The 25,568-nt window shown below is 33.6% G+C and overlaps 5 protein-coding genes across 5 annotated transcripts; 4 read left to right on the forward strand and 1 right to left on the reverse strand.

Annotated features, from left to right (window-relative positions):
- The first annotated feature begins 633 nt into the window (after positions 1 to 633).
- LOC18991609 (probable glucan endo-1,3-beta-glucosidase BG1) lies at positions 634 to 2,940 on the forward strand. The gene is made up of 3 exons (XM_006395994.2): positions 634 to 1,099; positions 1,488 to 1,876; positions 2,230 to 2,940. The coding sequence occupies exons 1-3, from the start codon at positions 943 to 945 to the stop codon at positions 2,794 to 2,796; spliced, it is 1,113 nt and encodes a 370-aa protein (XP_006396056.1). The 5' UTR covers positions 634 to 942; the 3' UTR covers positions 2,797 to 2,940.
- A 2,270-nt stretch (positions 2,941 to 5,210) lies between these two features.
- On the forward strand, positions 5,211 to 6,520 carry LOC18991610 (probable glucan endo-1,3-beta-glucosidase BG3). Its single transcript, XM_006395995.2, is given in 3 exon segments — positions 5,211 to 5,338; positions 5,432 to 5,601; positions 5,603 to 6,520. Coding segments are annotated over 3 exon segments (1,017 nt in total). The 5' UTR covers positions 5,211 to 5,253; the 3' UTR covers positions 6,365 to 6,520.
- A 3,942-nt stretch (positions 6,521 to 10,462) lies between these two features.
- Positions 10,463 to 12,988, forward strand: LOC18991611 (zinc finger MYM-type protein 1). Its single transcript, XM_024153345.1, has 4 exons — positions 10,463 to 10,804; positions 10,994 to 11,705; positions 11,913 to 12,076; positions 12,317 to 12,988. The coding sequence occupies exons 1-4, from the start codon at positions 10,463 to 10,465 to the stop codon at positions 12,986 to 12,988; spliced, it is 1,890 nt and encodes a 629-aa protein (XP_024009113.1).
- Positions 12,989 to 14,104: 1,116 nt separating this feature from the next.
- LOC18991612 lies at positions 14,105 to 17,789 on the forward strand. Its single transcript, XM_024153349.1, has 7 exons — positions 14,105 to 14,230; positions 14,309 to 14,424; positions 14,689 to 14,780; positions 15,412 to 15,605; positions 15,795 to 16,506; positions 16,714 to 16,877; positions 17,118 to 17,789. Exons 1-7 carry the CDS (start codon positions 14,105 to 14,107, stop codon positions 17,787 to 17,789), a joined length of 2,076 nt encoding a protein of 691 aa, XP_024009117.1.
- Positions 17,790 to 22,114: 4,325 nt separating this feature from the next.
- Positions 22,115 to 25,013, reverse strand: LOC18991613 (UDP-N-acetylglucosamine--dolichyl-phosphate N-acetylglucosaminephosphotransferase). Its single transcript, XM_006395999.2, has 11 exons — positions 24,575 to 25,013; positions 24,205 to 24,292; positions 23,857 to 23,948; positions 23,660 to 23,778; positions 23,456 to 23,571; positions 23,239 to 23,366; positions 23,026 to 23,112; positions 22,834 to 22,894; positions 22,706 to 22,746; positions 22,509 to 22,629; positions 22,115 to 22,420 (listed from the first exon to the last, which is right to left on the reverse strand). Exons 1-11 carry the CDS (start codon positions 24,922 to 24,924, stop codon positions 22,361 to 22,363), a joined length of 1,263 nt encoding a protein of 420 aa, XP_006396061.1. The 5' UTR covers positions 24,925 to 25,013; the 3' UTR covers positions 22,115 to 22,360.
- Between the last annotated feature and the right edge of the window lie 555 nt (positions 25,014 to 25,568).

The raw sequence follows: 25,568 nt of genomic DNA on the forward strand, positions 1-25,568 counted from the left end.
ATGTTACAACTTACAACTGTGCATCTATCCGAATTTTCACATTTACTAATGTATGTTTTCTCATGATGGCTTAAGAAAACACTCACAAATAGAACTAAAACAAATATAAAAATAAACTTAAATGTACACTAAATTAATTAATTAGCATGTTAGTTGGGAGATTCACACATCTATTGGCGACGTGAAGACCGGAACCAAAAATGAAAGACTTTTCCTCACATTTTAATGTTCAACAAACAGTAAGGTACACGGCCACAAGACTCACGAGTCACGACAACAAAAGTCTTTTCTTTCTACTTTTTCCTGTGGATCGTCATTAAGCGCTGCGCTGCCGTGACGACGAGGAAAGAATAACCGCAACGACCAACCGAATTTAAAGAACTTTCTTACATATCATGCACACACCCAAATAATATTGTAATCTGATTGAAAATGTCTTTTTCCTTAGTCCGCGTCGACATAATTAAGTTTAAAAGTCTACACTTTTCATGTTGTATCGTTCTGTTCGATTAACCAATTCACGATGGTTCGTTCAATGGTTGAAAATTTTAATTTTATTGGAGCTCCCTTTATTTTTTTTTCTTATTTAATTCAGCAGAAATTTTTCAGTTGGGTTTTTCCAATCAGAAGTCCATGTATCACCTATTCCCTACTTGATTTCAACATTTCTAAGCCCTAATAAATTCCACTCGTTGCTTGACTTGCAATTTGCACCTAGTGGACTTATGAAGAGACAAATGTCTTTCTCGCAGTCTCTTATGTGTTAGATACCATATCTGATAGACTGATTCCATTGTATTTACTATTAAGAGATACAGTCAACACTCTTTATTTTACTTATTTCTTATTCGTTATATATCCATATTCCCATTCGCCCATTTGGGTACATTTCGATATTATTTCTCTAATTTTTTTCTTTTAACATTAATATTGTGTGTGTATATGTACAAGATCAACGTAATTACAATAAACGATATTGACTTCCTAATTCATCAGTTGCTAGCTCAAATATATCCCAGGGTACCAGCCATGGATCTCCGTTTCTTGGCGTCGTTAACCATTCTTCTCGGTCTGTTCTTCGTCAATTCACATACCGCAGGTCATCAATTTCTCTTGATTTCGTTCTGTATGTAGAAAATATAACTTATATATTATAATATTACGCTACCATAGAGTTAGCAGACTATGTTGAGAAAAATAAAAAATCAGACCAAGTCGCTATTTTACTATTAGTTATTTTCAATTAAAAGTAAAACTAAAAAAAATTCAATATAACTATCTATATTATTGGTTCATAGTAAGTTTAAAACATTTAGTAAACCAAAAATTCAATCGAAATGATATGTCTTCTTACTATTAGCAAAAATTAATTTTAGTAACATTTTCTCTGATGAAATATATAGATTTTTTAGGATAGAAAACTATGCGATATCTGATAAGGTATTAATATGTTGGTTGTTGGATTCTTATCATTTATTATTTAACAGCTGGACAACAAGTTGGCGTTTGCTACGGAAGATACGGTGACAATCTCCCGTCGCCGGCAGAAACCATTGAGCTCTTCAAACAGAAAAACATCCGGCGAGTTAGGCTTTACAGTCCGGACCACGACGTTCTTGCCGCCTTACGTGGCTCCGACATCGAAGTCATGTTGGGCCTCCCTAACCAGGACCTTCAACGCATAGCCTCTAGCCAATCTGAAGCTGACACGTGGGTCCAAAACAACGTCAACAACTACGTGGATGACGTCAAGTTCCGTTACGTATCTGTTGGGAACGAAGTGAAGATCTTTGACTCTTACTCACAATTTCTAGTCCCTGCCATGGAAAATATTGACCGGGCGGTATTAGGATCCGGACTCGGCGGTCGTATTAAGGTATTACCACCAAAACTTTTGGCATTTTAAATTATAAGTTTTCTCTTCTGCTCACCATTTAATTAATTTTTACTTTAGTTTACAATTCGCAAAATATTTTGCAAAATATTTTTTTTTTCCTGGTCACCAATTCGTTAATTTTATTTTTGTTCACAGTTAGCAAAATTATCTAATAATCAAAGAAATATTTATTTTCTAATTGTAAATCTTGTTTTGAAAACGTAAGTGCGTTTGAAATGAAACAATGGAACCGCTAAATTGTCTTTTTATTTTATACGAAATTTGGTAGCATGCATGTATCTTTATTGCGTTTGAAACATTACGTTTTGTTGTAAATGCTTGATTCTTAATAGGTATCAACAGCGATAGACATGGGAGTGCTCGGAGAGTCTTACCCACCTTCAAAAGGTTCGTTTAAAGGAGAAGTAATGGTGCTCATGGAACCAATCATACGTTTCTTGGTAAACAAGAAATCTCCTTTACACTTAAACCTCTACACTTACTTCAGCTACGCGGGCAATCCAGACCAAATCCGACTCGATTACGCTCTCTTCACGGCTTCTCCAGGAACCGTCTCAGACCCTCCAAGATCTTACCAGAACCTATTCGATGCGATGCTCGATGCGGTGCATTCGGCTCTAGAGAGATCTGGTGGTGAATCGTTGGATGTTGTCGTGTCGGAGACTGGATGGCCAACGGAAGGAGGAACCGAGACTAATCTGGAGAATGCGAGGATTTATAGCAATAATTTGATTAATCATGTGAAGAATGGGACACCGAAGAGACCAGGGAAAGAAATCGAGACTTATTTATTTGCGATGTATGATGAGAATAAGAAGCCTACTCCTCCTGATGTTGAGAAGTTTTGGGGATTATTTCATCCGAACAAGCAGCCTAAGTACGAGGTTAACTTTGGTTGAGCCAAACCAATATGTCATCGAGGGAATGCTATAATTTCTATTTTGATAATATAATATATAAATGTAAGGAATAAAGTTGGAGAGATTTGTCATGAATAATATATAAACTCGAGACTGTGATTATTTTAATGTTTATGTTGTTAATTATGATCAATGATCATCGTAAGGAATATAATTGTTATAGCCTGAGTCTCTACGACTCTACGTTTATTTTGTATAAATACGTACCCGAACTACCCACAAATAGTGAAAAAAATTCAACAAGCTTTATTTTGGTAAATTAAATTGTGCATGACGCAAAAGGGGTGATTTTTTCAAGTTCATAAATTTTATTAAGTAATGAGGAGGAGAAAAGACTAATCTAATCAAATTACAGTTTTCTGCCTGATGAAAAAGTATGGACCAAATGCCAAAAACAAAAAAGATATTACAGAAAAACAAAAATCCACGATGATATATGTTTTTCACTTGTTTTCTTTTAGTTGTTTAAAATTCTACAATTATATATGAAATATTACGTTAATATTAAAAAAAAAAAAGAAGTTTCACATCGAGATGAAACATTAGACGTACCACAATTTAAGGAAATACCATTATCAACACGGCGTCTATTTTTGTCGTCCAAAACTGAAATCGACCCCAAGAAGAAATTTCTTTAGCTATTATGATCACTACACAAACACCAAACTTAATCTTAGTTTGTGGTGTGAGTTTTATACTAATTAATTTCTTCATAATATTTTGCACTGATTTTCTAGGCTACTATATATGAGGTACCTACGACATAATATTATGAGGATATATACAATGTATATCACAATTGCTAACTGCGTCAATCCATCGGGGGTGTAATACGTTTTTTTTCCTGGGTATATATGTTTAATATGTATGAAAAAATTGGCTATGAAGTTAATGTTTGAAATCCGTGACAAAATTGATGATAGAAAATCCGATGATTATACCCATTGTAATTTGTTACGATGATTACCTTAAAGTACATAGAGAAATGCCGTATTTTTTTCTTTTTTTCTTTAGAATGATTCGCAGATAGAAAAAAAATTGGATTCTAGAGTGTAGCGTTTCATTAACGTGATTTAAGGTGCCGTTGATGATTTCAAGAACTATTAGTCTATTACTAACGGAAGTCATCTAACCAAAATTGACGATGGCTACTTTCTTGAATGAGTAATGACCTAATAAGGATACAAGTCAATGGTCCACGATCGACGTGTGGTTAACGGCTTATACCATGATTCCAAAATGCAAGTCCTCATCACATTTAATCTTAGACTTTGTATCGAGGGGGCGTGTATTAGGGATCCGTTATTTCGGAATATTTTAGATATTCGATGTCTAAAATCTATGATGGTTTTATTCAAAAATAAAATAAAATCTTTGATGGTTAACATAATATATAACTGCTTTTGGTTTTGAAGATTACTATCTCGAACATGTCCATCAAAAGTTTTTCAAGACGGCACAGGTTTTTAGACGAAATCTAATAAAATAATAATAAAAAAGATAGAGGTTCATGGTCCAGGTTCTTTCCGACGATCCTAAAGAGACAGTATCATTACACGTGGAACATTTTGATTGGTCTAAAAGAATAATTTTCGAATTTAAAAAAATTATTATTATATTCGGATGAACTCTTTTATCAAGGATTCACTGATGGACATGTTCTCACAATTCTTTTGACTATAAAATAAAGATTATAATATTGGATCAGATAGTTTGATCCAGGCAATTTATTTATTTTAATTTTTTGAGAAAAGGGATTTTCTTTTTGGCTTAGAAAGGGGTTATATTCATTGAAATTTTTTAAAAAAAAATTAATTGAATTCGTTGATTGAAAATTTTAGTACTTGAGATATGAGTATTTGACTTTGATGAGGCGGTGGAGGGTTCGTCTTGGTCAAGCTAGTAATGATTTGTAGTGTCTAGCTAGTTAGGCCCTATAAAAAACTACATGCAAAGCCGGCTGGAGACATGATGTGCCACAGCTCGGTTCAATTCCATATCCCATTATTCAAGACATTTATTTTAAAAACAAAAGTCGAGAAAAATAATCAAAAAATAAAAATAAAAAAATACATACCCATAACAAATCTACCAAAGAAAATTATACAAAGAGGCTCTAAAATAGATTGCAAAGCAAGAAACCAAAACAAGAAGACTAGATTTTTAAAGGGTTCAAAAATATTTCGCCCTACATGTATAGAATTACTCACTCTTAAAGACTTTTCAAAGCAGTGAGATATTCATGAACGGTGATTTAATGTATATAACATTCCAAAACTAGTGATGATATGACGCGATGACTTTGTTTCATTTTCATTGACTTGTCTCACCGATTCACTCTATAAATTAGGCAGCAAAATGCTGCGAATTCTAAAATATCTAAGCATAAAAAAAAACATCGATAGCTAGCTTAACATCATCTTTAATTGTTATTTCATGAAGATGTCTAATGAATCGAGCTCACTACCACTGTTACTGCTTCTTCTCAGCTTCCTAATGGCTTCCTTCTTCGACACGGCAGGTTCTCAATCATCTTTTTTTTTTAACCTATTGATCATATCATACTAATCTCTTTGATTCTTGTTACTAACGATTCTTAATATGAAAAATGAAGCTGCGCAAATCGGAGTGTGCTACGGAAGAAATGGAAACAACCTGCCACGTGCGTCAGACGTGGTATCACTTTTCCGGCAGAGGAACATCCGGAGGATGAGAATTTACGACCCAAACCAAGAGACTCTCGCCGCTCTTCGTGGCTCCAACATCGAGCTTATCCTCGATGTTCCCAAACACAGATCTCCAGACTGTCGCCTCCAGCCAAGCAGGAGCCGACAAATGGGTCCAAGACAACGTCAGAAACTATGCAAACGGTGTCAGATTCCGCTACATTTCGGTCGGGAACGAGGTTCAACCATCAGACTCACGCGCTAGGTATGTCCTCCCTGCGATGCAGAACATCGAGAGAGCAGTGTCAGGTCTAGGGATCAAAGTCTCCACAGCGATAGACACCAAAGGCATAACAGGTTTCCCGCCTTCGAACGGTGCGTTCACACCGGAGTTTAGAAACTTTATCGCGCCGGTGATAGCTTTCTTGGCAAGCAAGCAATCTCCTCTGCTCGTGAATATATACCCTTATTTCAGTCACATTAACAACATGAGAGACATCAATTTAGACTACGCTCTGCTTACACCGTCTACTGTTGTCAACGACGGGCAATTCTCGTACCGAAACCTCTTCCACGCACAACTAGACACTGTTTACGCAGCATTGGAGAAAACGGGAGGCGGATTGGTGGAGATCGTTGTGTCGGAGAGCGGTTGGCCAACGGCGGGAGGAACGGCGACGAGTGTGGAGAATGCGAGGACTTATGTGAACAACTTGATACAAACTGTGAAGAGTGGTTCTCCGAGGAGGCCAGGTAAGGCTGTGGAGACTTATATATTCGCTATGTTCGATGAGAATCAAAAGGGTCCTGATGAGTCTGAGAAGTTCTTTGGACTTTTTCTTCCGAATCAGCAGCCTAAGTACGGAGTCAATTTCGATTAATATCATTGAAGACAGTTTCAGATAGTGATATGAGATACGTATATGAAATTTAAGGACTTGTATTGTATTCCAAAGAGTGGGGACTTGTGTTGTAATAATTATAAGAAATAATGAATCAGAATAAATAAAGATAATACATACAAGTATGTTTTACTTCATCGGTTTTGATATACAACTTGAAAGCTACTTTTGTAGAAAACTCACATTCTTAAGACTTTTCAACGCATAGATGTAATGTAAGGAAATATGTATTGGTAAATAGTGGGTAATATATGATACGATGAATTTTGATTCATTCGTTGTATGATGTGTCATATTGTAATCTTATGATCGAAAAGGTTATACATTTTTTAGAAAAAAAAATCCGTTCTAATTGCTATTATATAACTATCGAAACATATATAGCACTATGTGATAGCAATTCAGAAAACAAATTCAGAATGGAATCTCAGGCCAGAGGAAAAAGATGGTGGATTCGATCCACTATGTCTAGAAGACTCATAAACAACTTTGTTGAGGTTCTTCCGTGGAGGTTAGACGGATTATATATGCGATCGATTGCCACTTAGTCAGAAAAAGGAAGACGAAAGAATGAAAAACAAAAAAACAAAAAATGAAAGACTAATAAATAACTAATAAGTGTATTAAGTACACGCTGTTTTGGGTATCAAATCTGGCCCAAATGAGACCTGGGCCGTGGGTAAAACCATTTGGGCCTTATATCAATGGAATTAAAAAAAAGTTTTTGAACCTTTCGGTGCCCTTGTAAAAGGACCACTTGCGAGATAGCTAAATCAAAGAACGAAACGGCTACGCATAGTTACATACATATTTTTGTTTACACTTTACGTTTACGAGATACAAGTGTAATTACAACAAATATTTAAAAAGAAAAAAAAAAATACAACAAACAAAACTACTAACCTAATACAGTAAAACCTCTATAAATTAATAATGTTAGGACCATGATATTTTATTAATTTATCGTGATATTAATTTATCTAATTATTAATTTATAGAAAAAAATTGACTTCCACATATAATTTTTTAAAAATTTAATTAGAATAATATTATATTTTAAATTTTTTTAACAAATCTCATAGTATAAATTATGATTAACAATCAGAACTATCGTAATAAAATAGTTTTAATACCATATTGAAATTATCCATGTAAAATATACATGTTCATAAGTTTAAAATTTATTAAAAAATTATGGCTACTGTCAATATTATTGATGATAAATTTGAAAATAACACTACAATACATTTAAAAATATTTACATGTAAGAAAATCAATTATCACATCTAAAAATCATCATAAATTTTAAATGTATATAGTAAAACAGCAATAAGAGCTACTGATATAATAATTAGAGAGATGAGAATCAATGAGATTTCAACTTTAAATAAAAACAAACACATTAGTCATATTTTAAAATATTATATTTACATATATTTGCATAAATTTATATAATTATTAATTTATGTTTTTGTTGGAACCGTATATTTACATAAGGGTTTCAAAAAATATTATTATCTTATTATTTTATCGAATTTGATGGATTTTTACATTGGCCCGATTTGAGACCAATAAAATTTATTAATTTATAGTGATTATTAATTTATCGAGTATTAATTTATAGAGGTTCTACTGTATGACAACCACATCATATTTACGAATATGGCACTGGTCGGTTTAGCAAACGATGTGCTATTTGTTAGGATTTGATTCATTTTGTAAACGACCAAGACCAGTAATCTCTGAGCACACACTAATGCAACTATTTAGGGATATTTTATCAAATCACTAAATGGTATTTTCCTCAAAAAACATCAGTACCATTTATTATTTGAGTTACGTAAATCATTAATACAAAAGCATAACAAGATGAAAAAGTCAAAAATTACCATTAATATCATCACAGCTTATTTTATTTTAATTTTTCGATTGATTTTTTATATATATAATAGACCATTCTGGGTTAATTTTGATTTTTGTGAGTTTCAACGCGGAATTAGTTTGCATTAATCAATGAAACGAAACTTCGTTTCGTATATTTATAGTATTTGAGTTGCCTAAAGCATAACATGAAGAAAAAAAAGTCAAAAGTTTATCAATCCCCATTAATTACTACCAGAGCTTAAAATGTGTAGTTACGTAATGGTAATTTGTTCTTATTTTCGTAAATGTATGAAGCATGTTACAGTTAGCTATTATATGTAACAGGAAAATTTTGGGAAAATTTTGGGCTTCTTTTTATTGATTGAGATACATTAGTTGGGACTTGCGATGTCTCGGGATTTTCGTATTGCACTTGAAAGAAATTAAATATCATGAATTCATAAAAAAATAAAATTATGTCCTATTAATGGATCATCAAGAGTAGTTAACTATAAATAGCACGCACTTGCCCAGTCTGGATTGATCATCTGTGACGATTGTATATATGTGAAAGCATATTGTACGAGTTTTGGAAATGTAGAACATATTCGAAAGCAATTCTAGATAACATTTATTTTTCCAAAGCCTTTCTGCAAAGAAAAAATCATTTATTTTACTAGCACATACTCTTTCTCTCCGTTTTTTATTAATTGTCGTTTTAAAAAATTCTGTTTGTTTTAAATTAGTTGTCGTTTTCAGTTTTCAATACAACATTTATTAGTTTTTTATTTTTTATAATTATTTTTATTATGTAATTTGTTTTATTATTGGTTGAATTGTGTTTAAATAGATAATTAATGATGTTTTTATATTGAAAAACTAATATAATTAATGTTTTCTTAATCTGTGTGCATAACTCCAAAACGACACTTAAAAAAATACGGAGGGAGTAATAGTTTTTTTTTAAAAATCTACGTAAATGATTAATGCTCAAAAAAAAAAAAATACACACAACGTCTTCATTTTCTTAATGTTTGGTACATTTTGTTTGAAATTTATAATCAAGTACGCAATGGTCCGTTGGTATCTATGGACTATGGTGTTGATCTAACGGCTGCGTTTTGGTATCGGGTGAGTATATATATGGGTGAGTAGTAGATAATATTACTATTTGGGGCTTGTTTGACGCTAACAATACGTTGGTGTTCAAGCTATAATTTATCAATTATTGTATGATGACTTAACGAGACATCTAAATTGCAAATACCCAAAACTTGTATGGTTCATTTCATTCTATACGTAAAATTAATATTGCGTTTAAATTTTTTGCTTTTGCATTAGGTTTATAGTAGTGTACTATAATCAGAGCCGGTCCTGAGAGCAAGCAATCCAAGCATGGGCTTGCGGCCTTATATTTTATATAAAATATTTCGGCCCTAAATTTGTTAAAAGTCTTGGTAGTCTAGTGGTATAACGCGAAATCTGCTGTAGTTGGGTGTCGAGAGTTCGAAACTCAATTTTGTATTTTTTTTAATAGTAAACCAGCCAATAAGGTAATAGAGTAAAATAATTAATTTAACATAAGAATTTCTAATTAAAACCTAATTTTTTAATCAGAACACCATAACTTCTTTAGTTCTTCCTCTCCCAAGTCTTTCACGGCTCACGAAGACACCATCGACTTCTTCTTCTCTGCTTATCCTCAGCCTTCTTTTGATTCTTCCTCCTGGTACGTTGATTATCAATCTCTTACTTACTTATTATTTTTCTCCAAAAGTCTCTTTTTTTATATGATCAAGTATTCAAGTGATTGGCTTTCTTTGATTGAAATGTTGGGTGTATACAAATACAATCAGTTAGATTGGTCTTTGTCTTAAATCTTAATAGATTAGAGTAATGGAAATTCCATTGTTATGTAGATTCTGAGTAACTGGTTTATTGACATGGTAATCCAAATTGCTTTGTTTGATCAATCTATTGTTGTTCACTTGCTATTCTACTATATTGGGAGAGCTTTGTTTTAAAAGTAAAAAAAAAATGCTTTAGGTATCTGTGTGGTATCAATCTATCAACCCATAAAATCGTTGCTCTTCAAATTGTAATGTGTGGTATCTAACCATCGTGTGACTCATCTACTAATCATGTGTACCTTTTCTACTTGTTTATTCATGGTGACTCAACTATTTAACAAATATTTTAAATGCACACAGAAACATGTCTTCGAAAAGAATAAAGAAAGTGAAAGGTGGTGCAGAGAAACTAAGGGACAAGAAAAAACAAGAAGAGGAGAGAAAATCTTTAGCTAATTCGATGCTAAGGTATGTAACAAGATCTGAAACTCCTAAAATTGATGAGGTTTTAGAAGAGAATGAGAATGGGGATGGGAATGAGAATGAGAATGTTAATGCTGAGAACGTCCAGAACGAAAACGAAGATGAAGTTATGAAAGACAATGAAGAGAAGGAAGCGTTTGATGTTAAGGAATATCTAATAGAGGGGGATATCAATGATCCTGGAAATTGGGAAAGAGTTGATAATAAATTGAGAGATTTTCTGGTTGATAAGGGTCCAATAGAAAGGCTTCCAGTTGATTATCATTTTCCAAGAGATTCTATTGGCAGAAGTTTTTCTCATTTGTCTTATACAAGAAGAATAGCTAACGGTGAAAAGCAAGATAGGCGATGGTTAATTTACTCAACAGCAAAAGATAAGGCCTTTTGTTTTTGTTGTAAGTTATTTCCGCAGGACAATACTGCTTATCAGCTGGCAACTAATGGATACAATGATTGGAGAAATATTTCACAAACGCTTAAGGAACATGAAAGAAGCCATAAGCATGTCATTTGCATGACTCAGTGGATGGATCTAGAAGTGAGATTACGGACAAGTCAGACTATTGATAAGCATATCCAAGAAGAGATTAACAAAGAAAAAAAGCATTGGAGAGATGTGTTGTTGAGGACAATTGCATTGGTAAAGGGTCTAGCTAAAAAGAATATAGCATTTCGTGGACGCAGCGAGAAAATTCATGAGGATGATAATGGAAATTTTTTGGGTATGATGGAGGTATTTGCAGATTTTGATCCTGTGATCAAAGAACACTTTAGACGAATTGATAAACGTGAAATCCGTTATCATTATCTTAGTCACAGAATTCAGGATGAGTTGATTAAGATGCTTGGGACTGAGGTGAAAAAAATGATATTGGAGAAGATACAATGTGCAAAGTATTTTTCGGTTATTCTTGATACTACTCCTGATTGTAGTAACCGGGAACAGATGTCTCTAGTTATCCGATGTGTGGATATATCTGACACCTCACCAAAGATTCAAGAGTTTTTTTTGTCATTCTTAGAGGTCAAAGATAAAACCGGAGAAGGACTTTTTGAAACCCTTCAGGATGTGCTCCTTAATCTTGGATTGAGTATTGATGACATTCGAGGACAAGGTTATGATAATGGGTCAAACATGAAAGGAAAAAATAAAGGAGTACAAAAGAGGTTGCTTGAAATTAATTCAAGAGCGGTTTACACACCATGTGGCTGTCATAGTTTGAATCTTTTACTCACAGATATCGCTTCCTCGTCGACGATAGCAGTATCATTTTTTGGAATTATTCAGCGCATCTATTGTTTGTTTGCCTCTTCTACAAACAATTGTGAAGTTTTCAGAGATATTGTGAATGGTATTACAGTTAAGCCATTATCACAAACTCGTTGGGAGAGCCGCATTAAAAGCATCAAAGCTATACGATTTCAAGCTCCTCAGATTCGAGATGCTTTGTTTCATTTAGCAGAAAACAGTGACAATCCAAAAACAAGAAGTGAAGCTGAGTCTCTTGCAATGAGCGAAGTCCATGGAATTGGGAGTTTTGAGTTTTTGTTTGGAATGATTATCTGGTATGAACTTTTGTTTGTTGTGAACAAAGTAAGCAAGATCTTGCAGTCAGAAGATATGGATATTGATATTGCTCTTTCTCAACTTGAAGGTCTAGTTGCTTTTTTAAAAAACTATAGAGAGACGGGTTTTGATGCAGCAAAAGGAGAAGCTGAACGGATTGCTATTGAGATGGAAGTCGAACCTGTATTCTCTGTCAAAGCAAAACGTCTTAGGAAAAGGAAACGACATCATGATGAAGAGCCTGAGATAAGTGGGGAAGATGTGATATTAGCAGCAGAAGAAAATTTCAGGATCAACTACTTCATCAAAATCGTGGATCAAGGTTTGGTTTCTCTTGAGACAAGGTTTGATCAACTTCAAAGTTATGAAAAGACTTTTGGATTTTTATTTGACTTGAAGAAGCTGATGTTAGCAAATGATGACAAGTTGATGGCTTCTTGTCTTAACCTGGAAGCTTCTCTGAAACATGGTAATCATTTTGATATTGATGGTAATGATTTATTTTTGGAGCTAAAGCTTTTAAAAGGAGCTTTACCAAAAGAGATTAAGAAAGTAGTCGAGATACTTGATTATTTGAAAAAGTTGGAAAGCTGTTATCCAAATACATGGACTGCATACCGTATAATGATGACGATTCCAGTTTCAGTTGCCTCAGCAGAAAGAAGTTTCTCAAAGCTAAAACTAATAAAGTCTTATCTACGGTCCTCTATGTCACAAGAAAGATTGAATGGATTGTCGATATTGTCGATTGAAAGGAGAATGGCTGAAAAACTTGACTATACATGCTTGATGAATGAGTTTGCAGGAAGGAATGCAAGAAGAATCAAATTTCAAAATTAATGTACCTATTTTTTTGTTTTTAAATATTTTATAGTTTTTGTTTAACATATTTATGAATTATGATTCTTTTTTAATTTTAGAAAAAAATATTACAAAACGGCCCATTTTTTTTTTAGCTTGCGGCCACTTAAAACTCAAGGCCGGCTCTGACTATAATCTTTGTTATTATAACAATAGAACAGTAAAATTAATTGATTAATCTGCTACTGCATGTGCATGTATTTTATAAATTGCGCCACCATGCATGGCTTAGAAATCCTAGTAAAAGAGAGGATTTCTAAGCATCAGCAAATAATGGTATCAAGCCAACTGAGCGCGCGGTTGCCGAAAATAAAATCCCACAATCCATACACGTCAAAAACCAGTTGTTTTGGACAAAAATTTCTTTATTGAAATTATTATTTTAAAAATTCAACAATATGGATGAGTCATTGTGACATCGATTTTCTATTTACAAAAAGATGGAATTATGAAATATTGTTGATACTTACAAAAACTAGTCGAGAAATTTATTTAGGGTTGAATTTTGAGATTTATATACATTTGTTAAGAAAAAAAATAATAGAAAATGGGATCCAGTTTTGAATATAGTCATTTTTAATAAGGACATTTTGAAGAAAAAAAATCACCAGTTTGGATAAGTCAGCAAATATCTCACCTTTTTGTAAATAGAAAAGCGAGGTTACAATGACTCATCCATTCTGTTGAGAATTCATTCTCTTACTGTCAATCTATTAATTCTGCGTGCCATTTGTAATATCGTTTATGCTTTTTAGAGATAATACAAATGTATCAAGTTTGCGACTTTTGATTTTAGGATACAATCATACAAGTAAAGTTTCCCGTTTTATACATTTTTAAGAAGGTTTAGTTTTTGGTCGTATCATATGCGTTTCTAAATGAGGAAACCTTTCACCTAACGAATGACCCAATGACTCCTCGAACCGAGTAAAACGACTCATGTCTATAATGCCTTTTTACTGAGTGAAATGTAACATCACCGCCCTGTTTTTACATGACATTTCACTATAAATAATGATATCACGTACTGAGCAATAAAACAGAAGACAACTTAAAACAGAAGACAAAACACATCGCTCAAAAGTCTCTCCAAATATGTCGAGTGTGAACAGTACCACCTCGCGAGGCAAGCTGACTGAAGATGAGAAGAAGCGCACTCTCAAGAAACTCCAGAAAGAGGCGTACAAGGCCGTTCTATGCGCCTACGATGCAGAAAATTCGGTAAAATTATATACAGGTCTTAGTTATGTGTCATATGTTATGTATTTTTCTTGGGATAAAATCTTATAATCCATGCAGAGACTCGGTGACTTAAAAAATGTTTTGAAAATAAAGAACAAGCCTGCAGAGAAAAAGCGGAAGAAGGCATATGAAGCTGTTATCCTAGCATTAAGGCTAGATAAGACTCAGAGCCGGTCCTGAGAGCAAGCAATCCAAGCATGGGCTTGCGGCCTTATATTTTATATAAAATATTTCGGCCCCAAATTTGTTAAAAGTCTTGGTAGTCTAGTGGTATAACGCGAAATCTGCTGTGGTTGGGTGTCGAGAGTTCGAAACTCAATTTTGTATTTTTTTAATAGTAAACCAGCCAATAAGGTAATAGAGTAAAATAATTAATTTAACATAAGAATTTCTAATTAAAACCTAATTTTTTAATCAGAACACCATAACTTCTTTAGTTCTTCCTCTCCCAAGTCTTTCACGGCTCACGAAGACATCATCGACTTCTTCTTCTCTGCTTATCCTCAGCCTTCTTTGATTCTTCCTCCTGGTACGTTGATTATCAATCTCTTACTTACTTATTATTTTTCTCCAAAAGTCTCTTTTTTTATATGATCAAATATTCAAGTGATTGGCTTTCTTTGATTGAAGTGTTGGGTGTATACAAATACAATCAGTTAGATTGGTCTTTGTCTTAAATCTTAATAGATTAGAGTAATGGAAATTCCATTGTTATGTAGATTCTGAGTAACTGGTTTATTGCCATGGTAATCCAAATTGCTTTGTTTGATCAATCTATTGTTGTTCACTTGCTATTCTACTATATTGGGAGAGCTTTGTTTTAAAAGTAAAAAAAAAATGCTTTAGGTATCTGTGTGGTATCAATCTATCAACCCATAAAATCGTTGCTCTTCAAATTGTAATGTGTGGTATCTAACCATCGTGTGACTCATCTACTAATCATGTGTACCTTTTCTACTTGTTTATTCATGGTGACTCAACTATTTAACAAATATTTTAAATGCACACAGAAACATGTCTTCGAAAAGAATAAAGAAAGTGAAAGGTGGTGCAGAGAAACTAAGGGACAAGAAAAAACAAGAAGAGGAGAGAAAATCTTTAGCTAATTCGATGCTAAGGTATGTAACAAGATCTGAAACTCCTAATTGATGAGGTTTTAGAAGAGAATGAGAATGGGGATGGGAATGAGAATGAGAATGTTAATGCTGAGAACGTCCAGAACGAAAACGAAGATGAAGTTATGAAAGACAATGAAGAGAAGGAAGCGTTTGATGTTAAGGAATATCTAATAGAGGGGGATATCAATGATCCTGGAAATTGGGAAAGAGTTGATAATAAATTGAGAGATTTTCTGGTTGATAAGGGTCCAATAGAAAGGCTTCCAGTTGATTATCATTTTCCAAGAGATTCTATTGGCAGAAGTTTTTCTCATTTGTCTTATACAAGAAGAATAACTAACGGTGAAAAGCAAGATAGGCGATGGTTAATTTACTCAACAGCAAAAGATAAGGCCTTTTGTTTTTGTTGTAAGTTATTTCCGCAGGAAAATACTGCTTATCAGCTGGCAACTAATGGATACAATGATTGGAGAAATATTTCACAAACGCTTAAGGAACATGAAAGAAGCCATAAGCATGTCATTTGCATGACTCAGTGGATGGATCTAGAAGTGAGATTACGGACAAGTCAGACTATTGATAAGCATATCCAAGAAGAGATTAACAAAGAAAAAAAGCATTGGAGAGATGTGTTGTTGAGGACAATTGCATTGGTAAAGGGTCTAGCTAAAAAGAATATAGCATTTCGTGGACGCAGCGAGAAAATTCATGAGGATGATAATGGAAATTTTTTGGGTATGATGGAGGTATTTGCAGATTTTGATCCTGTGATCAAAGAACACTTTAGACGAATTGATAAACGTGAAATCCGTTATCATTATCTTAGTCACAGAATTCAGGATGAGTTGATTAAGATGATTGGGACTGAGGTGAAAAAAATGATATTGGAGAAGATACAATGTGCAAAGTATTTTTCGGTTATTCTTGATACTACTCCTGATTGTAGTAACCGGGAACAGATGTCTCTAGTTATCCGATGTGTGGATATATCTGACACCTCACCAAAGATTCAAGAGTTTTTTTTGTCATTCTTAGAGGTCAAAGATAAAACCGGAGAAGGACTTTTTGAAACCCTTCAGGATGTGCTCCTTAATCTTGGATTGAGTATTGATGACATTCGAGGACAAGGTTATGATAATGGGTCAAACATGAAAGGAAAAAATAAAGGAGTACAAAAGAGGTTGCTTGAAATTAATTCAAGAGCGGTTTACACACCATGTGGCTGTCATAGTTTGAATCTTTTACTCACAGATATCGCTTCCTCGTCGACGATAGCAGTATCATTTTTTGGAATTATTCAGCGCATCTATTGTTTGTTTGCCTCTTCTACAAACAATTGTGAAGTTTTCAGAGATATTGTGAATGGTATTACAGTTAAGCCATTATCACAAACTCGTTGGGAGAGCCGCATTAAAAGCATCAAAGCTATACGATTTCAAGCTCCTCAGATTCGAGATGCTTTGTTTCATTTAGCAGAAAACAGTGACAATCCAAAAACAAGAAGTGAAGCTGAGTCTCTTGCAATGAGCGAAGTCCATGGAATTGGGAGTTTTGAGTTTTTGTTTGGAATGATTATCTGGTATGAACTTTTGTTTGTTGTGAACAAAGTAAGCAAGATCTTGCAGTCAGAAGATATGGATATTGATATTGCTCTTTCTCAACTTGAAGGTCTAGTTGCTTTTTTAAAAAACTATAGAGAGACGGGTTTTGATGCAGCAAAAGGAGAAGCTGAACGGATTGCTATTGAGATGGAAGTCGAACCTGTATTCTCTGTCAAAGCAAAACGTCTTAGGAAAAGGAAACGACATCATGATGAAGAGCCTGAGATAAGTGGGGAAGATGTGATATTAGCAGCAGAAGAAAATTTCAGGATCAACTACTTCATCACAATCGTGGATCAAGGTTTGGTTTCTCTTGAGACAAGGTTTGATCAACTTCAAAGTTATGAAAAGACTTTTGGATTTTTATTTGACTTGAAGAAGCTGATGTTAGCAAATGATGACAAGTTGATGGCTTCTTGTCTTAACCTGGAAGCTTCTCTGAAACATGGTAATCATTTTGATATTGATGGTAATGATTTATTTTTGGAGCTAAAGCTTTTAAAAGGAGCTTTACCAAAAGAGATTAAGAAAGTAGTCGAGATACTTGATTATTTGAAAAAGTTGGAAAGCTGTTATCCAAATACATGGACTGCATACCGTATAATGATGACGATTCCAGTTTCAGTTGCCTCAGCAGAAAGAAGTTTCTCAAAGCTAAAACTAATAAAGTCTTATCTACGGTCCTCTATGTCACAAGAAAGATTGAATGGATTGTCGATATTGTCGATTGAAAGGAGAATGGCTGAAAAACTTGACTATACATGCTTGATGAATGAGTTTGCAGGAAGGAATGCAAGAAGAATCAAATTTCAAAATTAATGTACCTATTTTTTTGTTTTTAAATATTTTATAGTTTTTGTTTAACATATTTATGAATTATGATTCTTTTTTAATTTTAGAAAAAAATATTACAAAACGGTCCATTTTTTTTTTAGCTTACGGCCACTTAAAACTCAGGGTCGGCTCTGCTTGTTGGAGATACAAATGTTCTCCGTATAAGGCTACCAAAGTAAAATATATAAATAATACCCTAGTTCATCGCCTTTGCCAATAATAACATGCATATATATATATATATATATCATTGTCGTTTTTCGTTATTATTATTTTGTGTGTGTTTATTGTTTCCATCATCGTCGTTTGTTGATAAACAAAATATCCTATATGCCAATAATATGATCTATTATATTATATTAACATTCTACTACAATGTACCCTTTTTGTATGCCTTCATTTATAATATTTATTTATATCTTTGTTGCGTCAATCACAATTGCTTGAGGAAGAAGCAAAGTTGTCAAAAAGAATAGCATTATAACCTAACATATTACAGGCCCAAAGCCCAAACTAGTCAGGCCTAGTTTCAGAAATATCGATGTAATTTATACAACCGTCAAGTGTAAGAGAGAATAAATTGTGAATTGATGACGTCATTTTCATTTTCCATCCTTTTATATATATATATACATATGAACATCGCTCATGGTCAGTTGATTTCAAACTCTCTCTCTCTCGATCCACCATCTTTGGTTTAACAGTTCTTTTATCGATCAATGAATCTTCCAATAGATTTTCTGGTTCATCGAGTTGATGGTCGTTTCTTTGTTAATTCATTTGGCAGTCTTAAAAACAATTTCAGTCCTCCCAACCACCGAAATTTATAATGTGCTTTACCAAAAAAAAAAAAATTGATAATGTGTTCGAAAATCGAAACGCCATCATCCAATAGAAACTTAAAATATTTGAAAGAGAAACATAAGAAAATTATAAAGAACCAACTACCAAATAGGCAAAAAGTAAATACTAAGAGAAGAAACCACCAAAATTATGAAAAGAAAACATCATTAGACATTCATTAGTTTTCTGAGTTGGTAAAAAGGGAAATAAATATTATGTTTCATGCATATGTAAATTAGTAAATACATCACGTAAATAGTTAAATTTCGACATTAATTCACATGCGAACTAAAATAATTATTTTTTATTACTGAGGTTGGGTTTAAATTTGTAACATTGGTTATTTGGACAACAAAATTTGATGGGGACAAGTGAGATTTTTCATTGGGTGAAAGTGATTTAATTCCTCATAAATCTGAAAGGATCAAAAAAAAAAAAAAAATCTGAATGGTGGCAACCGCCTTAAAGATGTCACCACCTAATACATCATTTAATTTGTCGATTTTTCATTGGGTGCAGTGGTGCACCTCTATTTCTGAGTCGTTAAGGAAACAAAAGAAGGTGTAACTATGTGCAGCCCTTTAGTAAATTTTCCTTTTATGAAGAAATCCAAATATTCAAACTTTTCTAATTCCACTGAAAAAGTCCCAATTAGTTGAAGTAACATTAATTGAAAATTATTTTTTAGTTGAAATAAGATTTTCAGAAGATTTCACTAGAGTTTTACAGTTTGAGAATTTCTATTTAATAATTTTTTTAAGAAATTAAAATTTCAGAGTTCAATGTTATCTTCGGTTAAATATTTTGATTGGAAAACTTCCAAAACAGAATTGAAATCTTCCAAAAATATTATCTAAACTAGGATTCAATTTAAATTAATTGTATTTTGGCATTTAAATTAATTGAGGATTTGTTTGATTAGAATGTGAAAATTTTGAGAATTTTTGTTTAATATATTTTCCGAAAATTGAATATTTTTAAGATTTAGTATTTAATAGTTTTAGTTAAATATTTTGAATGTATATCTTCCAAAAAGAAATAAAATTTAATTGAAATCTTCCAAAACAAATAGGAAATATTCTAATAATATCCACTTTTTTTTTAAAGCATAACCACAATTATATCAGGTAAAACTTTAGCTTAGTATGTAATATTTTTCTGTTTTATCAATGAATCCACTTAAGAATTGAAATTTATATTTACAAAAAAAAACTAATTAAAAATGTCATAGTATTAGTTGCTTGGAACATCTTACAAACTTTATGCATAGAAGATAACGTTCCAATTTTTTTCTTTAGCATTCCACATATGACGTATGTTCCTCCACGCACTACACATTGACTATGTATTGTCTTTACTATTTTCTAATACCTCGAAAAAAGAAAAAAATCTTGTCTTTTCTAATAAAATCAGAAGTTATATATAAAAAGAATGCTCACCAGGCGCATCACAAACACATGTACAAGACGATACCAATGGAGGATCCAAAGAGAGGAAGCCCTAAACCTAAACTTGGGGCGTGGGAGAGAGAGGCAGAGGGAAAAACAACTCCAACTATAGTATTACCTCACCGTCTCGTCGAAGAGATTCTAGCAAAGCTTCCGTTTAAATCTCTTATTAAATTCACTTTTGTATCAAAAGAATGGGAATTATCGATTATGTCTCAATATTTTAAGGAAGGCATTGGGGATAATTTTCAAAATGAAAAGATCTAAATATCAAGCGTGGTTAGATAAGATCCTAATTCTATTTGGGATAAGGATTAAAGTCGGTTTAGAGTCTATGGATTAAGTTTGATCTATATGTATAATCTTTGTATGTGAATCAATAAGACTCAAGTCATTACGAGATGTATCTAAATTTACAGAAAGACATCTGAGTAGTCAGAGATCTCATGACCCGAATATCCTCTTTTTCCAGAGTAAATGTGATAATTGTAACCCACTCACCAAAGTTTGTGTAAATACATTGACGTTGAGAGAATCGGTTTTCAAATCGTTCTTATTTACTTTTCTACGACATATTTTTATTAATGTATTTAAGAGTTGCGATGCTCTGTATCTTATTGATTTACAAGGTAAGGTATTTATACAAATATGTAGATCCTAAACCTAGTACGAATTTCTAGAGACTAGAGTACATAACTACATGCGAGGTTTTCTCTTTCAAAACGAACACTTGAAGGAACGTGACTGCTTCTGCCTCTCATTCTCAAGTAGTGTACCCAACATACGTAGATGGTTCATTTCATTGGTTAATCCACGTCTACAATTCAAAAAGACATACAGTATAGTGTCTTTTGATCTTTACACTGAAACTTTTTGAAATTAATCTGAAGACATTAGTTAACACTGTTGGTCATGTTGCTATATGCAACCTTAATGACCATTTGTGTATATCAGAGAAAAAAAGGAGAGGAAGCAAGAGATACGGTCGTTGTTCAGTTCAGACAAAAAGAGGGAGAAGATAACTTTCATATGTATTCAAAATTTGAAGATAACTTCCATTTGGTGTTTTGGCAAACCGTTGGCAACACAAATAATAGCAACTTTTAAGAAAAATAAAATTCTTCTTCATACTTAGAAAAACATGGCCGTATTTTAGTGATGCATGATCCTTAACAAAATTTACTTAGAAAAACATGATTCTTCTTCATACTTATGGTTACCTTTCAGTTCTAAGCATAGGAGGGTTTCTATTGCTTATTTCCCAAGGTTAGTCACTGTATGAGTGATTTAAGCATTAACAATGGATATAGATTCTTATTCAGTTATTCTTGTTTCAGTATTGAGCTAGCAATAAGTTTTATATATTACTTTCATTGTGCTCTAGTTATTAAATTTACTAGGTGGCTGTAAGTTTTATATATTACTTTCATTGTGCTCTAATTATTAAATTTATTTTTCAATCTTAAATGCTACATTGCCCTTGGTCTGTGATTTGGTTTCTTCACGTAGAATCTAAATTTGAGTACATTCAAATTCAACACTTTAGATGTTAACAACACTAGATTAATCAGAATGCACGAAATCAAAGTAATGAAGATAATCAAGCACCTCTTCAAAACCTGATGATTATAATTCTTTATCAGTTGTTGAAGGCTTGTAAGATCAATTGTTGAATTTCCAGGTGACTCTCTCAATTTTTCAAGTTTATTATCTATACCATTTTTATTGTATTGAGAGATAGTATGAGAGTATTTGAAACTGATAAATTTTTTGTTCATATAGAAATTAAATACATGTCATATTAACTAAATCATTATCATCTTGCATTTCTAGAAACTAAAACTATTATTACTTCTTTTTTTTTGGACCAAAACCAAATTATATCCGAGCAGAGTGTTTTCGACCTAGACTTTCTGAAATCTGAACTATTTTTACTTGGCTTTGGGTGTCGTAAAGCTCTTAACCTTTAACGGTGGTGTGGACTAATAAATAGTGATTGGTCACTAATGTGTAACAACATTTCAAGACAGATGATTCAGTCGCTCTATAAATTAGATGAAAAATATGCTACAATATGTAATCTTGATATTGTTGAAATTCACTCGCCTTGATCTCGTTTAAGGATGGAAACTCTCTTTGTAAGCGAACTAAAACAACGTTGCTAATAGATTGGACATGAAACAAAACTAAGTTCTGTATCTGTGATTTGTGAAGGCAGAGAGAGAGAGAGAGAGAGGGGGAAACGAGGAACCGTTAAAAGAGTCTTCATTTGTACCAACCAGCAAGAAAATGCCGCAGCAGGAAACAGAAGGCGCAAGCTAGTGCCTGCAAAAGAAAGTAACAAAAATAAAAACCAAATTTGTGATTTCTCTCTCACAACAAGCTAGCTTGTATTAGAGAATGGGCATTTTACCTGGAAAACAAGAAGATGGATACAAAGATACTTTTCTGATTTCCTACCAAAAATTCTCAAGTAGACGTTAATGAGTGTCCCATCTTTGGTTCCCGTTAATAATCCGGTAGCAGGATCAAACCTGGTTCAAGAGGGAGGAAGAGTCAAGTCTTGCTGGCTTTTCTTTTTATGTAACAAGACAACAAAATTTAGCTTACTTTGGGAGGCGATGTCGTGGACATTTTACAATGCCAGCAAGCTGAAGAGTTACACTATAGCAAGTTAGATGCTTAATAAGAAACTTGAAGAGTAGAAGAAAGTGTGAGAGGGAGAAAGGCGATCAAACCTGCGGAAGCGACAACAGAAAGTTCAACACTTGAGGAAGAAAAAAGATTAGGAGGGTTTCACTGCAAAAGTGAATTTAACGAAGATGGAGTTGGTTGGTTGAAGGCACACAAATTAGTTAAATGCAAAACTGCAAATGATGAAACTGAGCACAGGCCACAGGGGTATAAGAATGATATGGCTGGAAATATACCTGAAGTGACCCAGAATGCCAACAACTGCCATTGTCATTCCGGCGAAGACTGTGTAAGTGTCTCCAACAAAAACTGTAGAAGGGTACCTAACAACACCAAAGAGAGGACATGAATGTGGTTAGAGAAAGCATTAGTTCTTTTTTTTTTTTACCTGAGAGACTTAAGAGAAAGCATTACTCAAAGTATTCAAGAGAAAAACTTGAAAGTAATACCAATTGTAAGCAAGCATTGCCAAGGATGTTGCCATCAATGGCTGAGTAAGATATATGGAGAAGGCATGAGCTTGACGAAGCTCAGTATCAACAGATGCTCCGATTTGCATAACGTTGTGTATCAAAATCTACAAGTAACTGAGATGAATCATTTTTACTTACAGAAAATGGGACGAAAGAATGAAGAATTCCAACGCATTTTGACTGCAGAACTTACAGCTGCTGCAATAACTACTGTTTGACCGATTTCAAGGCCATTCAGACCAGCGTGAATGTTTATAGAATTTGTGCAAAAGACAGCCAGTAGCGCCATATATAACTTATATATCCGTCCTGCCACGATAAAAATACAACAACGGAAATCAATTTAAAAATAGTTGCTGCAAGATATATAACACTATATAAAAGAAGATTATTGTACCTAGATCAAGTATCTCCAAGCCAACATAAGAAACCAGAGGTTTTGGTATAACGATAGTTGTATGTCCAGCATAAGCCATCAGAAGTGGAAGGGTTGCAAAAGATGGCAGGAGAAGTTTCCTGCAAATTGAAAAGGATTAAAAGTGTGAACAAAGTTCACGTATGAGCTCAATCAAACAAAATAAGAACTGCGCCTACACTCTCCAAGGCACATCAAGGACGTCATCTACAAATCCAAGCAAAATCATGAAGCAAATAGATGCCAGTGCTGCATTGTACTCCACAAGCCACTGCACAGAGTCATTCAGCCACATTGATGAAATGTGTTGAAAGCAATGAATGAGCCAAGAGCTAGCAACTTCATAGTTGACATCCATTTAGCAGAAAAATATTCCATTTTACAAAAAACAACAACAGGGTTTGTCACATATGCGAAACAGGGGAAACAAAGGGAGAATTATAACGTGGGCTTTCCATATACAATGACCCATTCAGCCAAAAGAAATGAATGATCAAGCTTATAGCTTTTGAGATAAACACACTTACCAAGGAATCTTCTGTGAAATTAAAGAACTGAAATATTATCGCCACGACCAAGAAGACAATACCGACAACTATTCCCAATGACTCAGGCCTACACATAGATATAAGATGAGAGAAGAAAAAAAGTGAGAAATGCAAAAAATAAGCAAATCAAAACTCTTCAAGCCAAGCACACACGCAGAAGTCAGATGTCCCAGTAGATCAAATCAAGCCTAAACTTTGATATAACATCAATTAGAAAATGAGATGCCTCCCCATAAAAATCAAATCTTTAGAAACATCCATTTCAAGAAAAAACGATGAACACTAATAACATTGAATTAAAAAGCTACACAGCTAGTTAATGAGACAAATCGAAGAGGGAAAAACTTACACTTTAACTTCTCCTTGAGGAGTGCCTCTTTTGTTGATATCAAAACCAAACATGTTACGCCTCAGGACATATGTAGCAGCCACAGGTATCAATTTGAGTGTAACAAAGAACCCCACCAAGCTAAGCCCAGCGTTGATGAGGATCGGTCGCTTGAGCTCATTATCAACATTGTAATGAAAACAGAGAAGATAGAGGTAGAGCGAACACAGAAGCAAAGAGATCACGAGAATCACGCCCAATTTCGGCGGTGCGAGACGGAAATCATCTCCGGAAGCAATAGTCTTACGCTCCGCCGGCGCCGGTGGCGGTTTTTCCGAATTAGTCACTGAAGTTCTCTTACGAGCAGTCATGGCGGATCCGTTGGCTTCTTCGGTTCCCCGCCTCTGGATTTTGCTTTCTCGACTTTTCGCTAAAGCTCAAAAGTCTAGCAATTCAAAGCACCGCACTCTTCACAAGCACCCAACTAGGACGCCAATACGATGCCGTATCAGAGTATAAGAAATCTGAATTTGTTGTTAAAAAAAGGGCTTTTAGTGAAAAAACCCCTCAACTAAGTTTGAATCGGATAAAAACCCCTCAACTATTTTTGTAACGTAAAAACCCATCAACTAAGTTTTTGTAATGATTTAGGCCCCTCCGTGAAAAGCACCGTCAAATCTTAACAAATCGTTCTTTTTTTAGCAAAAACTACACGATTTTTACTATAAACAACAAGTTTTTTGAAAGCCAGATATAAGAATCCCAAAATTAAATATAATCTTTAAAATTCCTAAATTCTTAAACCTAAATTGATGAATCCTAATTTTTGAAAGTGTGATTCTAAGTAGTTTTTATGGTTTGTAAGTCAATTGGGTGAGATTGGAAATGATTTGTTGTATTGATTAAAACGAATTTGAAAGAAAAACCCTTGAATTGAGAGAAATATTTTCGCAAATTGGGAGAAAAAGGAGAAAGAATCACAAATCTGAAGCTTGGAAGAAGATGAGGCAGCTGT

This window comes from Eutrema salsugineum, unplaced genomic scaffold (genome assembly GCF_000478725.1).
Source record: "Eutrema salsugineum unplaced genomic scaffold, Eutsalg1_0 scaffold_5, whole genome shotgun sequence".
NCBI lineage: Eukaryota > Viridiplantae > Streptophyta > Magnoliopsida > Brassicales > Brassicaceae > Eutrema > Eutrema salsugineum.

Bases quoted from the DNA above. Each gene is read 5' to 3' on its own strand.
- LOC18991609 (XM_006395994.2), top strand. From the start codon at position 943: ATGTACAAGATCAACGTAATTACAATAAACGATATTGACTTCCTAATT. The intron at 1,100-1,487 runs GTCATCAATTTC...ATTATTTAACAG, and splicing joins CGTCAATTCACATACCGCAG to CTGGACAACAAGTTGGCGTT. The intron at 1,877-2,229 runs GTATTACCACCA...GATTCTTAATAG, and splicing joins GACTCGGCGGTCGTATTAAG to GTATCAACAGCGATAGACAT.
- LOC18991611 (XM_024153345.1), top strand. From the start codon at position 10,463: ATGTCTTCGAAAAGAATAAAGAAAGTGAAAGGTGGTGCAGAGAAACTA. The intron at 11,706-11,912 runs ATGGGTCAAACA...ACAATTGTGAAG, and splicing joins TCGAGGACAAGGTTATGATA to TTTTCAGAGATATTGTGAAT. The intron at 12,077-12,316 runs GCTGAGTCTCTT...ATTGCTATTGAG, and splicing joins ATCCAAAAACAAGAAGTGAA to ATGGAAGTCGAACCTGTATT.
- LOC18991612 (XM_024153349.1), top strand. From the start codon at position 14,105: ATGTCGAGTGTGAACAGTACCACCTCGCGAGGCAAGCTGACTGAAGAT. The intron at 14,231-14,308 runs GTAAAATTATAT...TAATCCATGCAG, and splicing joins CCTACGATGCAGAAAATTCG to AGACTCGGTGACTTAAAAAA. The intron at 14,425-14,688 runs GTCCTGAGAGCA...TAACTTCTTTAG, and splicing joins CTAGATAAGACTCAGAGCCG to TTCTTCCTCTCCCAAGTCTT.
- LOC18991613 (XM_006395999.2), bottom strand. From the start codon at position 24,924: ATGACTGCTCGTAAGAGAACTTCAGTGACTAATTCGGAAAAACCGCCA. The intron at 23,572-23,659 runs GTACAATAATCT...TTATCGTGGCAG, and splicing joins CTTGGAGATACTTGATCTAG to GACGGATATATAAGTTATAT. The intron at 22,895-23,025 runs GTATATTTCCAG...TCACTTTTGCAG, and splicing joins GGCATTCTGGGTCACTTCAG to TGAAACCCTCCTAATCTTTT.